Source organism: Microplitis demolitor, chromosome 3 (assembly GCF_026212275.2).
Source record: "Microplitis demolitor isolate Queensland-Clemson2020A chromosome 3, iyMicDemo2.1a, whole genome shotgun sequence".
NCBI lineage: Eukaryota > Metazoa > Arthropoda > Insecta > Hymenoptera > Braconidae > Microplitis > Microplitis demolitor.
The window spans coordinates 6,357,001-6,374,670 of NC_068547.1; the positions used below are offsets into that span (position 1 = coordinate 6,357,001).

General features: G+C 26.4%; 2 protein-coding genes and 1 long non-coding RNA gene across 4 annotated transcripts; 1 reads left to right on the forward strand and 2 right to left on the reverse strand.

Annotated features, from left to right (window-relative positions):
- Window positions 1-506: 506 nt before the first annotated feature.
- LOC103568570 (histone-arginine methyltransferase CARMER) lies at window positions 507-10,119 on the forward strand. Of its 2 annotated transcripts, none has more exons than XM_008545497.3 (8): window positions 507-1,192; window positions 1,594-1,734; window positions 2,317-2,811; window positions 2,905-3,171; window positions 3,289-3,511; window positions 3,592-3,875; window positions 4,925-5,061; window positions 6,795-10,119. In XM_008545497.3, exons 1-8 carry the CDS (start codon window positions 1,060-1,062, stop codon window positions 6,921-6,923), a joined length of 1,809 nt encoding a protein of 602 aa, XP_008543719.1. In that variant the 5' UTR covers window positions 507-1,059; the 3' UTR covers window positions 6,924-10,119. The 2 variants fall into 2 exon arrangements, with proteins under 2 accessions (XP_008543719.1, XP_008543720.1); XM_008545498.3 differs by having other exon boundaries at window positions 6,813-10,119.
- Window positions 10,120-11,794: 1,675 nt separating this feature from the next.
- LOC128667461 (uncharacterized) lies at window positions 11,795-12,697 on the reverse strand. Its single transcript, XR_008403414.1, has 3 exons — window positions 12,403-12,697; window positions 12,157-12,324; window positions 11,795-12,091 (listed from the first exon to the last, which is right to left on the reverse strand). It is a non-coding gene; the product is annotated as an uncharacterized LOC128667461 (long non-coding RNA).
- A 199-nt stretch (window positions 12,698-12,896) lies between these two features.
- LOC103579836 (neprilysin) lies at window positions 12,897-16,783 on the reverse strand. The gene is made up of 10 exons (XM_053737816.1): window positions 16,712-16,783; window positions 15,859-15,962; window positions 15,647-15,790; window positions 15,498-15,581; window positions 15,190-15,401; window positions 14,292-14,513; window positions 14,098-14,214; window positions 13,882-14,026; window positions 13,586-13,809; window positions 12,897-13,208 (listed from the first exon to the last, which is right to left on the reverse strand). The coding sequence occupies exons 2-10, from the start codon at window positions 15,914-15,916 to the stop codon at window positions 12,897-12,899; spliced, it is 1,518 nt and encodes a 505-aa protein (XP_053593791.1). The 5' UTR covers window positions 15,917-15,962; window positions 16,712-16,783.
- Between the last annotated feature and the right edge of the window lie 887 nt (window positions 16,784-17,670).

Genomic DNA, 17,670 nt, shown 5'->3' on the forward strand with positions numbered 1-17,670 from the left:
TATTCACTCATGAATTTGGCTAACAATTGGCAAATTTTTAAATTTTATAAATGAATAAAATGTAAGTAGAGTAAAAATTTAAAAATGCGTATTTAGATAAATGTAAAATCCTTACGCGCATTAATTTCACTTTCATAATTTGGATTTATTTATTTAAAATTTATAAATTATTTCATGTCCGCTACATTGACTCATAATAAAAATAAAAAATAAAATACTAAATGAGAAGCAAGCAAGTTCCTGAGTGTTTCTGAGTCGATGATCAGCGTCCGGGTCCTATCTGCTCCATGATCCATCCGGGCTTTAACTTGTGAATTGAGCATACAACTAAAACTGACAAGGATAAATTCCATAACGTAGTTAAAGTAAGAGAAAGCAAACAATAAAGGAACCGAGCGAACAGCGAACAGCGAACCCAGTGTAAGTTGTAAGAGTGGGGTAGGAAAAGCAAGCACACGCATAACCAAAAGTTAAATAGTATAGTATAGGAGGTAGAGGACAGAAGATATAGGACGTAGAGAAATAGGGTACAGTAAAGGGAAAGAACAGCGTTAAGAGAAGGGATAACAACGTGCGCGTGTGCAAAGCACGCCGGGGGTGGTTGGTCGGTCGGTGGTCCGAACTCCGAAAATCATACGATCTTGTCTTTATTAAAATTTTGTTCGGCTCCATTTTAATTCCTATTTCAATCATCAACATACACATCATTTTATTTGAACAGACAGTAACGACAATACTTTATTATTATTATAATTATTAAATAATAATCGTTGGTTATCAGTATTTTTTTAATTTATTAAATTTACATAAATAATAATAATAATAAGACTAAGACTAAGAGTAATAATTATTATATATACATATATATTTATAACTAGTAATTAATAGGATTAGTAACGCCGGTAAAGCAGCAGTGTGCGTGTGTGTAACAAAAGTATCAGCAACAAAGGAAGAATAAAAGTAAGTGAAAAAAAACGTTGTTAGATATAAAAATAAAAAAACGCCGCGAAAGAAAGAAAGACTGGAGCGCAGAAAAACGCACGCGGTGTCTATATAAAAATGGCGAAGGCGTTTCGCGCGGTGACAGTCTCTACTTTGTCAAACAATGGACAGTCAACGCCGAAATACAACAGACCGGTTACACTTAACATTAACTATGATCCTCAAGGACTCAGCATTGAATTATTATCAGGTATTTATTTATTACTTATATCCAATACGATCAATATCTCGAGGTGATGCTTGTATCTGTGTGTGTGTATCAATGTTGGAACGACGCGACCTAACCACACTTAAAATTAGACGCTCCAATAATTATCATAAATTACTTTAATTATTTCTTTACTTCATTACATTTATTTTACTGATTTTATTTCATATTATTTATTTCCCGTTTTTATTTTTAAATTTTTCTTTGCTATTTTTATTGATGCTGATAAAAATCAATATTAATTATTTTCATAAAAGCAGGTGGAAGTAATGGTTCCTTTGTATCAACGGTTGAATGTTTTATTTCCAGAGAAAATGAATATTTTTATGACTTTTTTAATACACAGTTTATATAAATTTTTTTATTTTAAAATTTAATTACAGAAGACTTTACTGAAAAAGAGCCAAAACAATTATTGGAATTTCCCATAACACATACTACTGAATGCTCGCGAGTTGCTACTAGAAGTTATGTATTTACTTTAGATGCTGAGAGTCTACTTATTACATTTTCAAATGAACCAGGTAATTTATTTAATCAATACCAAAAGTTAAAACTTGTTTGTGCCATTAAAATTTATTTAAGTATTTAAACTTTATTTATAAATTAAATAATTAAATAAATTTTAATTACTTATAAAAATCTGTAATTTAACTCCGTTATTTAACTGAACATGTACGACTGATAAAAAACCAACATCACTATAATACAAGACAAAGTAACCATTTAGAAATAAATAAAACAAACACACACTGGAGAAAAATCAATCATATATTTAGGGTTTAACTGGTATAGTCAGCTTCCTGATGACATTGAAACTGAAAACAGAATTCATATTTTTAAAAAATTATTGAAAGAGTATGATGAAAAATATTGAAGTATAAATTCTAGAATTGCGTGCGAACAATTAGATCTTTATTGTTATTCTCAGTTAATAATAATGTAAAATATATAAATGTATAAGATAATCTTGACAACTATATAAATGAACAGTAGCATTTTTTCTAATACTTAAAATAAACACATCATTATTATATCGTAAAAGTTTTATAGTGTATCGTAATTACTTGTTATTTAAATTAATGGGTTGAATAAATTATGCACAGATTTCCGAAACTTCCATTCCCAAGTGCTAAAACTAAAAAATGGAAAAGGCATGTCTGCTTTTAATGAGAGAACAGAAGACTTATCAGCGATGCAGTATTTTCAATTCTATGGCTATTTATCACAGCAACAAAACATGATGCAAGATTACATTAGAACAAGCACATATCAGCGTGCTATTCTTGGAAACTTGTCAGACTTTAAAGACAAAGTTGTGCTAGACGTAGGTGCCGGATCTGGAATATTATCATTCTTTGCAGTCCAAGCTGGTGCTAAAAAAGTATACGCTGTCGAGGCTAGTAATATGGCTAATCATGCGGAACTTCTTGTCGCCGCAAACAATCTATCAGATAAAATAGTTGTAATTGCTGGTAAAATTGAAGAAATTGAACTGCCGGAACGCGTCGATTGTATTGTCAGTGAACCCATGGGTTACATGCTGTACAACGAGAGAATGCTTGAGACTTATTTACATGCTAAAAAATGGCTAGTGCCAGGTAATAAATACAAACATGACGATATATTTAAATAAACTTGAATATATTATATTAAGTATTATGTTTATTTATTTATTTTTATATGTACAACAGGTGGAAGAATGTTCCCTTCGCGCGGTGACCTTCACATAGCTCCGTTCTCTGATGAAACACTTTACATGGAACAGTTTAATAAAGCAAACTTTTGGTACCAAACGTGTTTCCATGGTGTTGACTTGTCATCATTACGGAATAACGCGATCAAAGAGTACTTCCGACAGCCTATTGTCGACACATTTGACATACGTATTTGTATGGCTAAATCTGTCAGACACGTTGTTGACTTCCAAACTGCTGACGAGACTGATTTACATAAAATAGGTTAATATATTTTATTTTATTTATCTTTATCTCATTATTATTCCTAGTATTTTATGCTAATGAGTAGTAATAAATTACAAAATAACCCATTAATAACTAAATTTAATGAAATTACAGAAATAGACGTCGATTTCCATATATTGGAGAGTGGAACATGTCACGGTCTTGCATTTTGGTTTGATGTTGCATTTATTGGTTCAACTCAGCAAGTTTGGTTGAGTACAGCACCAACGGAACCTCTTACTCATTGGTACCAAGTCCGATGTCTCTTAGAAAATCCATTGTTCTGTAAAAGCGGACAATTACTTTCTGGAAAAGTTATTTTGATAGCTAATAAAAGGTAGTAATTATTTTTATTTTCTGTTTTGTTGGATGATATTTAAGAGTAATTAAACTAATTATAAAAAATAATTATTTCAGACAATCGTATGATGTTACGATAGATTTAAAATTAGAAGGAACGAATATCGAGAGTAGCAGCAATACACTAGACTTAAAAAATCCTTACTTCAGATACACTGGGGCTGCGGCACAATTGCCCGCTGGTTTAAATAGCACATCACCTAGTGAATCATATTGGACAACATTGGATGCTCAAGGCGCGCGACAAGCTGTTAATATGGTCAATGGAATGTCTGTTAATGGTCTAGGTGAAGTTTCAATGGATACGGGAGCTGTCAATCCCAGTAATTTACTAGCACTAGGTAAGGTTTGGCTTGATCCCTCATTGTATCATTACTCTATGTAAGCGATTATTACATTACTAAATTTTATTATATTTCACGGCTTCGATCTAGTGTAAAAAAAAAAAAAAAAATTTATTTGCATTATTTGCAATACTCTACGTGTCAATTTCCATAGTTTGAAATCAAGATTCAAAATACGTTTTATCAAATGAATTGTAATTTTAATTATTGGCTCAATACTTTAATAATTGTGTAACAAGTAGTACGAGTGTGTACTCATACTCAATGTATTTTATTATTTAATATTATTAATTATTAGTTGAAAACAAAAAAAAAGAAAATAAAAATGATGAAACAAAGTTGAGATGAAATTATATTTAAATTGTAAACAATGAAAACAAAAAATAAATTAATTAAGCAACGCTAGTTAAAGTTTAATAATTAATAATTGAAATGAATGATACATATTTAACAAATCGTTTCGACAACAGGATTTAATTTTACAAATATTTCAAAATTAATTATCCAATTATATTTAATTATTATTATAATAATTATTATATTTAATTTCATATTTATAATGTATTAATGTGGTAAAAATTAGTTGATTATTTTTTTTTTCTTATACATATATACCACAGTATAAAAAAAAATATAAATTATAAACTAATAATCATTTAATTTTTTACTAAAAATCGCGTACTATATATATATTTTATCGAGTGTATTTTAAAAATAAAAAAAAAAGTAACCAATTATTTAAAACAGATACTTATAATTATTTAAAAAACTTATATTTTTCGTAAAACACTCTGTATTATCAGAAGAATTTGTAAATATTTCAGTAACAAAAATCCGTTGTGATAATATTTTGTAAATTTGTAAGACTGAATCCGTGTCAATAAACGGCTCTTTGAAGATGACTAACTGGTTTAATTTAAATCAATTATTTTATTCATTATTATTATTATATTTAAAATCCTGCATGATATTTTAATTTAAATCCCGTCCAGTTTTTATTTTATATTTTAAAATATTTAAAATTATATATTTAATTTGCTTGGTAGGCGGTCAACCTAATATACACCCGGGTTCGATTTCAAGCACTGGGAGAGGTAGAATTGGTGGAACGGCTACAAGTACACAGGCTGCACAGCTCATTGGCGGCGGTATTACGCCAAATATGTTCACATCACCGGCAACTGTAAGTATCGAGTACAATCGTTATCAATCCATGACGAGATACTTGTCCGCTTGTAAGATATTTTTACATATTTACAGTAATTACAAAAACAGTAATACTATCTGGTGTTTTTTAATACTTTTAGTAGTTATAAAAGTAGTTATAAATACAAGTATTTTAACACGTAGTTATAGATTTAAGTTAATACATTTAAATCATAATAATCTATATTATCTATATTATTAAGAGAATAAAGAAAATTTTCTTCCCGCCATATCTATATGATAGAATTAGTTAATATTATTAAATTTGGTATCGTTAGAAAGGTCTTGACTTGAATTTGTGTCTTTTCATAGTTGAAATTCTTATTTATTACCAAGTATTAAGATGAATAAATTTATCTATATCATTCGAATTACATTTAAATTACGCGGGAAAAAAGACGATCGTATTTATTTTCTTTAAATAAATTGATATTTTCATTATTCAGTCACTAAATATGAGTGAATGTCACTGAATATAGCTATATTATTTATATCGCGTTACTTATTCCAGAATGACATATTTTTATACTCCCTTTTGGTTTTAGGGAGCTTTTTAAAGCCAAAAGAACGTACACAGAAAAAAAAGGATTCATTGACACGAAAAATCTTTACTCGCCTGAAGAAAATTGTTACTTACCCCAAGAAATTTTTAGCATTGTGAATTGAAAACAAAAATTTATTTAGAACAACTCAAACAAGAAATCCTTCTTTTCTGTGTATTTCATAAATTTAGTAGTGATATTTGGACAGTCACATAGTGACTGCAGGTTGCTCATTGTTAATTAAATTATTTATTAATTAATTTATAGTTACAAATTTTATTTATCAATTATTTTGATTTTCATTCATTTAATATATTTTATTAGATATTAATTATTGAGTGATAGAAAGTTATTTTTAATTGCTTGCTATCGATATTAAGATTCGTTAAAAATTGATGAATTTTTATTGAGATAAAGTTACTAGTGTGATATTTGCGTCATAATATTTTTAATTCAAATAAATTATAATTAATCTATTGATTTAGTGAATTTATAAAATTACACTCCAAAGTTCAATTTCTTTTAGAAATTATTAAATTTTTATGTTTAATTATTCAAACAAATTTAATCAAGGTGCACCAAGGAAATCGATTATTATGTTTTAAAAATTATTGAGCAATTTGTAGTTCATTAAAAAAAAAAAATTTTGAAAAGTCGAGCTTTTAAGTGATCTACAAAAAATTCTTGAACTTAAAGCGCTTCATTTGATAATTTCGAAACAACCATCATTTAAACATTTTGAGTAAAAAAAAATAAAATAAATCGTATTCCAGGATATTATTAACCCCGCGTGTGTATACTGAGTCTTTAGAGGAACCGTGAATTAAAAAAAAAAATTTCGTTTTTCCGATTATTCTTCAATTTTTGTTAACAACAATTTTAAACTTTTGACTTTGGTAACTTCTGGTCCATATGCTAGACACTTCAAGAAATAATCCATAATTTTTTTTAAGATTTTTCAAATCCTAGAAACTTAAAACTTGGCTGTTCCCTAAAAGACTCAGTGCACATACCATGTCTCGAAAAATACAGTGTACCTACTTAGGGTTAATAATAATGGATTAATAATAAAAGCGGTAGAGTAGCTCAGTCATAACGGTGGTGGTATTATAAAAATGACATAGAATATACTAAATAAAATTCGTATCTGTGTCTTTCGCGGCTACAGCTTGGTGTTACTTTCCAGCAATCGCTGGTACTCAGCAATACATCACACTACCCAGTGAATCCGAGCCTGATGATTGGTGATTATGTGACACCTGGTAATGGAATAGCACCCCAGGCGTATCGTCAATGATCTACGGCCAAGTTATATCGAATAATGGAATATTCACGAAAACTAAAACATCATCAGCAGCAACAACAACCGCAGGACAACAATCAACGTCAATCAATCACCAACAGCAGATGTAATAATGGTTATATTAATAATACCATAAATAATCGTCAAAATCGTCGTCTAGTGTTCAGCTCACCTACCAGTAAATTAAGATTATCATCAGCTGTACGTATTTTACATGCTACTAATTTAAATGAATTTAATTACGATATTAAATTCAAAGAAGCGCGTATGAGATTCGTCGATAAAACTTTTGATAATGGCATTGATTTTGGATTACCTCCTTCGTTATTGAGAAATAATAATTATTATTATAATAACAATAACTTCAATAATAATAATAATATCAATAACAGTAATAATTTGTCATGGGATTCGCGCTGGAGAAAACTCCGTGCTATTTTTTCGTAGCCATTTATTTAAAATCTCTGATGAAATGATAAATATTAAATAAATATATTCATTATTATATCAGAGTTTAACACAAAAAATAACACGCTTGCCAAATGTACCCAGGATTAAAAAAAACTAATTTAATAACAGATACGATATTTTTTAATGACAATACTATTTTACGCAGTATTAAATGCGTATAATACATGAAAAAATTATTGTAGATTTTTTTAGTTTCGTCTTTATTAATTTGTATTTTTTTTTTGTTTTCTTATAATTAACGTTTATTGACTCGTGTTTAGTTAATTTCTGTTTAGAATTTTAAGTTTTATTTAAATGTTCTTATAGACAAATTTAAATTTTTACAACGCTGTGTCGATAATTTATACTATTTTTTTTTTTTTTTTTTATAAATAAGATAATTTTCATTTATTTCATTGCCAATAAATATATATCATGCATTTATTTAAAGCTGTAAATATTTTTTGAACTATTTTAGTCGAAAAAATTTTTAAAAAAATGATAATAATTATTAGAAAAATAAAATGAATTAGCCGTAAAAAAAAATTAAATTATTATTTTTTTTTACATTTCTAATTATTATTTATAGCCTATTAGTTTAAAAAATATTTACAGGTCGAAAAAGAAAAAACACTGCAAACACATTTAACCCTAATCCGGTGTCGTTGTTTTCAGCACCCGTAAACGTTGAACATGAGTCATTAGCGGCCGCCGTGTAACTATGTTATTCTGTAAAGAAAAGTGTGAATAAATTCGTTGGTCTTCTTTTGAGTTCTATGCAATAGAGCTGTTGCCCGCCGCGAAAATCCCTTTTTCAATAAAAATTGTCATCAAAATGCGGAGGCATGTAGACTTTGCAGTAGAATATTTGGACACAAACGGCCCATGTTCAACCGATTAGGGTTAATGATAATTAACAATTAAGCAAGTCATGATTTAAACAGTGCAGCAGCAATAATTAAATAGAATTCATTGATAAAACGTATATTTAAAAACTATAACAGTTTAAATAATCACTGTTATGTGTGACAGTACCTGTCGCTTTATTAATGCATTTATTGCATACCGCGTGCGCTGTTTAATATTATTTAATAATGTCTTATTAAATTTTAAAAAAAATTAAATGATTATTAGGTATCTCGGATTGGCTGGAACTAAATAATTATCAATATCATTTAAATTGTCATTTTATTTAAATATAAACTAAGATATAATTGCCTACTGCATAATAAACATAAATTAGCTTAACGATCGCAACGAATCGAATGGTATTGACATATAAGTGTCGAAAATAATTTGTATATATAATTAAGACACGAATGATCTCATAATAATTATTTGTGTCCGTTTATATAGAATTTAAGATTTATTGATAAATACTTTTTTTTATTTTAAATTTATTATCATAATTAATGTCGTGTTCGCACAAACTTGCCATTTGATTCAGCCATTTTTATGTTACTGTGTAATAAAAAAAAAATTATTTCGGTATCCGGTTGTCCTGCTTAATGTACTTGTATTAAATTAATTTGTGTCGTGTTTATTTTATTTAATTACAGTAATTACTTATTTAATGTTAGATTTAGTTTTTAAAATCTTGCGGTACTCTTAACAGCCACTTGGGTAATAAGCATTCCATGAGTGCTACAAATGATGAAAAAAAAATGATAATTATAAATAATGATGAATGATAGAGACACAAATAAATGTTGTATAGTCCTCGGAAAAATTAAAATGTACATATAAGAAATATCTTCCATAACTTTTTTTTACTTTTTTTTTTTATGTTGTGTGCGTGCGTGTGTATGGATGTGATTTATGTGTGGGTGCTTTTTTAAATACAGTAATAGTAAAATACTACATACCCAAATGACTGAAATTTTACACTTGAATTAAAGACGAATATGATATAAATATACCTCAGGATGCCGATCCGAGCCGGTTATTATTTTTAATATTATTAATTCATTTTCATCACAGTTTTTTTTACTACTATATAATTTAAATGATACTTTATTTTTTTTAGTTAAATATTTTTCAACCAATTAGATTATTTAACATTCATATGCCAAGTAACAATAAATTATTTATATAACAATTATTTATTATTATTTTTGACTTTACATTTAAATTTATGTGAGGTAAAAAATACAGTTAAACATTCGTCGAAATTTTTAGTATTATGACAGGTATTAAATTTTTTTATATTTAGTATATAATTTTTTGATTGATTTTCATAATGATTTAGACAATCTTTAATACAACTACAATTAATCAGTTGACAACTTTTTTTTACTGTATAATTATTACTAATAATATCCATATTAATTATTATTAATAACGTGGTTTATAAAAATGACAGTTGAATTACCAGAAGCTAATAATTTCTTTATTTTTAAATTAATTCCAATTTTTTTAAAAATCATTAATATGATTTTTAAAAATCTCTGGGTGCGTATTTTAAAATATTTTTTTTTCCAATAATAGAATATTTGATAAAAAAAAAAAAAAGCAATATCAGGTGTCTGTTATTTTCAGTATCGTTTATAAAACAAAAGTTACTTACTAAGTTTAAAAAATAATAATACTGTTAATAATTATTACCAGTGGCTCGATCGGATATTTGTTTACTTTTTTTAATTAATGACCCTATGTATTTTAGCGAAGTACGCGATTAATTGATGAATTATTAATGTATGTTTATTTTATAATTATGTACACGTATCAGGTCAATTGTAATTTTTTTTTGTAATATTCATTAATATTTAATATCATTATTCATTAGAATATTAATAATAAATCATTACTGACGATACAAATTTAATATTTGTTTATTTATTTATATTTTTATTACAACCTACATAATTATTATTCGTACACTATTTGTTAATGATTTGTAATTTAATACGATCATCGATTTTTCAGATAATTAAAGAATACAAAGCATCTTCAATGAAAATACAACGCGATTATTTAAAAATATATATATTTTTTTTCATTTCAAATCAATATTTGTTTTTTTATTGTTCGTAAGTCAATTAATTTTAAATGATATTAATTTTGAAGCTGAGAGTTATTCGGAAAATCACAATTGTAATTAAAATTTTTTTTTCTTTTTCATCTAAGGTAAGAGGACTAGTACCCGACCAGGGAACTAGTCCCGATCACTCATATATTTGCCTTGAAGGCTGACTTTTGAAGCTTGCACTCGATAAATAAATCACCTTTGAAGGAATTTAATTAAATTTTGAGTATATTTATATTTATCAATATCAAATAAATGTACTATTATTATTATTATTATTATTATTATTATTATTATTATTATTATTATTATTATTATTATTATTATTATTATTATTATTATTATTATTAGCATTATTTCATTTGATTCCTGAGAGCCTTGTCTTATAAAATTACCAATTAATTTATACTTATTATCTCAAGACAATTACGAAAAAATTTTTAATATTCTTGTCGGCTATTTTTGCCCGACGTTTATAAATTATATAACTTTATTCTTTCATAATCATCAACAAAGAAAAATCCTAGACTCGCCCAAGAGAAAACTTAGAAAAATTGCGGTTGAAAGAAATTTTTCAAGATCAATTTATCTTTCATAATGATCATAATATAAAGTTTCATGAATTTTAAAAATAAGGTAAAAGCCCCTATACCTGCTCAGTACTGTTACTCGCTCACTTTAACTGTTTAAGGCGTTTTTTTATAATAAAAAATTACAACTAAAACTATTATTATTGAAAAATAATTATTTGTGAATTCAAATATATTAAAATATCATGTATCAAATTATTTTATAATAGATTATAAACTTAAATTAAATGACTGTTTTCAAAATCGCGCATAGCCGGGCATTTTTTACTTTAACGTTCATTCGTTAGATTAAATTTAGGTTACGTCAAATTTTTTAATAATTGTTGTAACTATATCTTATTAAATACATTTTTAAAATTCATGAAATTTTATATTATGAAAGAATAAAGTAGTATAATTCGTAAATTATTTTCCAAATCAATAAACTTATCGTTTAATTGATATTGTCTTTGAGCAACTATGGGCCATGTGTTGATCGAGTAATGGTACATGACAAGTTTTAGTGAGCGACTATGGGTACACTCGAGGACCTTATTTAAAAAATTAATAATAATTAATTATCAACATTATTCTTCAAACTAAAATTTTATTCTAATACTCGAAACTTCAAAAAATAACTATAAAAAAAAAATATAGTTTTTAATTTTATTTATTAATTTATATTGAATGATTAAATCTCACTCTAATGAAAAGTGAACGGGTATAGGGGCTTTTACCTTATATGGATTATATAAATAATGTAAGATTATTTTCAGAGACAATTAACAGCTTTTTTTATTTACAATGAAATATTTACAAGCAGTCTGTACCTTTGTAACAGAATAATATTGAGTTTAAATTAATAACTAAATAAAAAACGATAAGAATATGTACATGAAAAATAATTAATGGCAGTAACAGACGATGCATAAATAATTAAATTACCAGATACTGCATTTTTCAATAGGATTCATTCTGGTTCCTTTTGGACATTTAAATGTCTCAGCGAATCCTTCAATATTTGACAGAGTGCCTGCAATTCTAAAAGCTGCTGGGCTATGCGCATCACCACTTAATTGATTTATCACCGGATATACATCAGAATTTGTGCAAAACATCTGGGATAAAATAGATAAATATATGAAATACATAAATAATTGAATATATTTTATAAAATACTCACGTGTGCATACGATAAGAAAAAAAGTTGATAACTATTGAGATGTTCAAGACCAGGTAATTTCATATTTGATGTCAAGGACTTGTCAGCATGACGTTTAAATGCCTCAAAAACAGCTCTGACACCCGTTGAATCGGCAATATTTTCTGTCAATGTTTGTTGCGCATTGACCTTAAATAATATTTGTAAATTATGTAAATTAATCAATCATCGGTTATATAATTTAGAATGAACATATATTTTATTTACTTTATGAACATTATTACCCTGGACAAAACTATACTTATCGAATTCATCAACAAAACATTGAGCGCGTCTTTCATATTCAGCTTTAGTTGAATTCGACCACCAATTATGTGCATTACCCTCATTATTAAATTGACTGCCTACATCGTCAAAACCGTGTGAAATTTCATGACCAATTATTGTGCCAAGGCCACCATAATTAAGAGCGCTGTTATATAATTAATTAATAAATTAATAATTTTGTTTATTTATGTTAAGTTTTATAATAAAATTTTAAATTTACTCAGGCTGGTCATCCTCGAAAAATGGAACTTGCAAAATTCCTGCAGGTATCGCTAAAAAAAATTTTTAATAATGAATTATATAATCCATTTATTTAAATTTGACTGTATATATTCATTAATTATACTTATTGAATTCGTTGTATATAAATAGAAAGCATTAACGTCAACCGGACTTCCAACCCATCTGTTAAATATTTTTATTAATAAAATTTTTTAATAAAAAATAAATAAATACATTGCTACGTACTTATTGTTAGTAACACGCTCTCGTAATAATTTCAACTCTTCCGTTTTACTGAGTCTGAACATCATCAATATATTTTTAAAATAAAATATACTTGGCTTAATATCTTTATAATAATTATCAACAGCATTTGGATCATCGTACCAACGAGGAAATCCAATAAATTCTTTCATACTTTGTACTTTTTTTAAAGCTCCTTCTTTTGAATAGTTATCAAGCCATTTACTGTTTTCAATTTGTCTTCTCATTCCATTTATTATTTTATGGACTAATTTGGTAGCCTTTTTATTAGAAAAAAAAATTCAATAAAATTAATGCACCATTTAAATCAACATCAAGTAATTAAAAAAGGGGGATGGGGGCAAAACGGAGTACTTGAGGAAATACTAAGCTTTCGGGGACTCAAATACCTTAATTTTTTTTTTATAATATTCAATTAGAAAAAATTTTCAGCTGCCATTAAAAAAAAAATCATTTTTTGCGAGAAAATGGGGTCCCCCTAAAAAACAAAATATTTCGAAAAATGAAAAAGAAACTCAAAATACTGCTCAACTATACTTACAAAAATGATTTTGGAATGATTAAAAACTATTAAAACAAAGTTTTTACTAAATTTTCAGGGTACTCCGTTTTGCCTCCCTCAACCCTGTAAACTTACAATTTGTTGTGCGCGTTTAGGAAAATATTTTTTAACATAAGCATAAGAATACGCGTGTGTCATTTCATTTTGCATCGTACATGTGTACCATCTAGGAGTATCTTGACTATTTTTACTTTGACCAACTGATAAACCTCCTGGTAAAACATCATCAATTAAATTACTCATTCGTTTATTTGTATAAGTACCGAGATTCCTTATTAACCACCAATGCATTGTATTTACTATAATAAAAAAATTTAATTTTTCAATACTGATTAAAAATAAATTTAACGTTCAATTAATTTATTAATTACCAATAGTTCTAATGGGGGTTCGATTAATAAGATAACTTAATGCTATAAAATAATTTTTATCTACTACTGCAATAACTTCAGATTCTTCGATATTAACTCCCTGTACTTCAGCGAAGAGATCTCTTATCACATTTATCCATTTAATCTGTAATAAATAAATCAACTAATCAATAACTAAATAATTACTTCTTAATGAGACGAAAAAAAAATTATTACGCTTGTTGCAGAACTTTTGGACACTCTAGAGTTGTAAAATCTTTGAAAATCCTCAATAGTCATTTTTTCAAACATAGAATCAACGTCAAGCTTAAAATTATTGGAAGGAGTAGAAATCTAATAATGAAAATTTTTTTAGTAGTAAATATTGAGTATATAATTATGAATTATTAATTGAGTATCAATTGTCTTACTATTTTTAAACTCCATTCAAAAGACACAATATCTTGAGCATCTTTTTTAATATTTTTTTCTAGTACATAAGAACCTCTGTGTCTGGCAATAAGTCTGCAAGAGTCTTCAATAATACTATGATATTTCATAACACTAGGTAAATTTAAAATTTGACTTAATGTTAATGATGCTGATACTAATGGAGATATATATTCAGCAATACCCTCTATTGGCGGTGCAATCTAAAATAATTGATTCACTTTACTGTAAATGTAATCAAGTCCCTGACGGATCCAAATTAAGTAAGTTACCGTAAAATACAATAGAATTTTTATTTTAATTCTACCTCATCTCGGGTTAATAAATAAATAAAAAAATGAATATCTTTAAATATCTAAAGCTAGTTTTAACTTTAGCCAGTCGGGGTAATGTTCGCCTCAAAAAATAATATTCAAAAAATACATAAATAATTTATTAATTAACGAAATGGTTCTATTCGCCCTAATTGGGATAAAGTTATTCAAATTAAGTGTATTATTTTTTATTTGATTTATAAATAAAACAAGATGAAATTTAAATTTTTAAAAATAGTCGGATATCAATTCTTTAATTTTTTATTTTTAAAAATGCTCAGCGACTGTTTAAAATTTTTTAAAAAATTCTCTTGATTTCATCAAGACTTGAAATATTTTTTTTGTGAAATTTATAACTAAGAATAATTTGTTCTGATTAAAAAAAATAATGATAATTTTGAAACTAATAAATCAATTCGTCAAAAAAAAAAAATTAAAAATAAAAACAAATCTTAATTTTTTAATTTGTATTAACAAAAATAAGTAAAATTGTACTTCTACGCATTTACCCAAACTGTTAAAATTGTATTAATATTTATACCATTTAAATAAATAATAAACATACCGTTATAATATTATTCGTCGAGTTCTCAATATCTGCCAAAACTTTTAAATTAAACAAAGGAGAATTTCCTAATATCTGTCGAAAACTTTTGTCTATTTCTTGCCATGATTTTTTTTTATGTACCCATTCGTATGTACTCATCGCCATTGGCCAACCACTTATATTATCTATTAACTCTACAAGATCCGTTATTCCCCTTTTTTCAATAAAATCTATTTTATTTTAAAAAAAAATATTATTACCAAATCAAACTAATATATAATTATTAGTAAAAATAAATATGTCAGTAAATTAATTAATTAAATTACCTTCATTCATACAAGTTCTATAAATTTTTTTAGCTTTAGTTAATGCAGAGGTATCCTCAGGTGACCATGGAGACTCAAATATTTCTATTAATAATAATATAAATATTAAATATTCATCTGCTTAAAACTAATTCAAATATTTAATGTACCTTTTAACCGGAAACTAGTTTCATTAGTTAATATATGAAAGTGACTTTGATGAGATAATCCATTATGCCAATTACCACAAGCATAATTAAAAAAATCATTGCATGGGTCCATTGATTGATTCATTCCACGAATAATTTCACCAGCTAATAAATTATTAAAATATTTATTATATATTTATTATTTAATTTTTTATATACAATCAAATTATTACCTATTTCTTTACATGCATCACTTTTACAAACTAGACCGTCATTGATGTTTGTCGACATTGCAATTGTCCGTAAATCGAAAGTTCCATAGATTGTAATACAAAAACTTAAAAAAATAAATTTGTATGTAATTATATAAAATTCCATGTTTAGTAGGGGGACAGTACCAAATATTGACCGAGTTCTATTTAAAGACCGGGGACTTGAATACCCTAAAAATGACAAAATTGGTGCATGCAATTGATGGAAAATTTTAAAATCATCTCCATATTTTTCATGAATTAAATTTACCAATTTTTCCATTTTCAAAGGTATTTAGGTACCTGGTCATTAAATGGCACTCGTAAATATTTTACACTGTTACCCTATAAAGAAACAAATTAAAAAATAAAAATAATTTTTACAAAGTAAAATAAAAAATATTTGATCTCATGTTTGAACTGTAAAATATGGAAAAAGTTTAAGATGAAAGTTAAACCGTGACTACAATTTTTTTAAACAATCAATTGTTTTTATAAGATAATCAGAATTAATCTGTTAAATTATTTGGGCCAAGAGCAAGCTGCTTAACATCTGAATCTATTTGATTGGAGTAAATAAAAATTATGAATTATTAGGATTTTTAAATTTATAAACAAATTAGACATTTTAAAAGAATACTATGATTAATTAATTTGATATTTTATTTTTTTTACTCTTTAGTCATTGTATAAATAATTATTAATTACCAATAGTTTATAAAATAAAATTAACTTACTAAATTTAGAATAATAACACTATTTATAATTATTATCAATCGCTTGATCAGATATATTTGTTTACTTTTTTAAAATTCATTTATGTATATTAACGTACGTGATGATTTATTAATGAATTAATAATTGATGTATGTTAATTTTATAATTATTCACACATGTGTTAAACTTAACGTAATGTTTTTAGAACTCCGTTATGAATATAAAAATTATTAAATAATAAAGATTGTTTGTTTCGATCCAACTTTTAGAATTCGAGTGTCTAACAGATCTTGTCGCTTTTAAATATAAATACTGTACATACTTGAGTATCTTGTATTTATAAATATTATATTTGTATGTGAATATTGTATATCCTGGTATATAAATAAATTAATGAATAAAAAAAATAAATGAACTTTCGATGCTTAACAGAGTACATACTTGTCTAAATGGTGCTATACACATCACTTAGATGATTTATCACCAGAAATCTATCAGAGTTTCTGCTTAATGTCTGAAATAAAATTAATTGATTAATTAAATAAGTATACATACTTGAGTATATTTTAAAGTTGAATTACATGTGCAAAAAGTAAGAAAAAAAAAGTTGATAACTATTGAGATGTTCAAAACCAGATAGTTTCATATTTGGTCAAGACTACATTAGCATTAAGTTTGAATCCCGTGTAAAAGAATTTGTTCCGAAAAGATTCCAAAAAAGTTCGACATGTGGAACTTCTATACTTACGACAGTAGATTAGAAATTCGAGTCGAATTAATTAATGATCGATTTGAAATACTAAGATTTGTTTCACTTAAATTTCACTTTAATCAATACACTGATAATTAATACTTTTTTTTTTTAGCCGGTAATTCACTTTTTTTTTACTAATTAAATTTAATTATGAATTTAAATATTCCCGGGTATTTTGCAAGCGCCCCAGTGTGCCTAGCGGAGAACCCGAACAGACCATGAGTCACCTGTCAAAAATATTTTAAATTAACATTGCGCGCGCAGGTGTCTTTAGGCGGTAAAATTTAAATTCGACTAAACAGCGATAAATGTCACCCTCACTT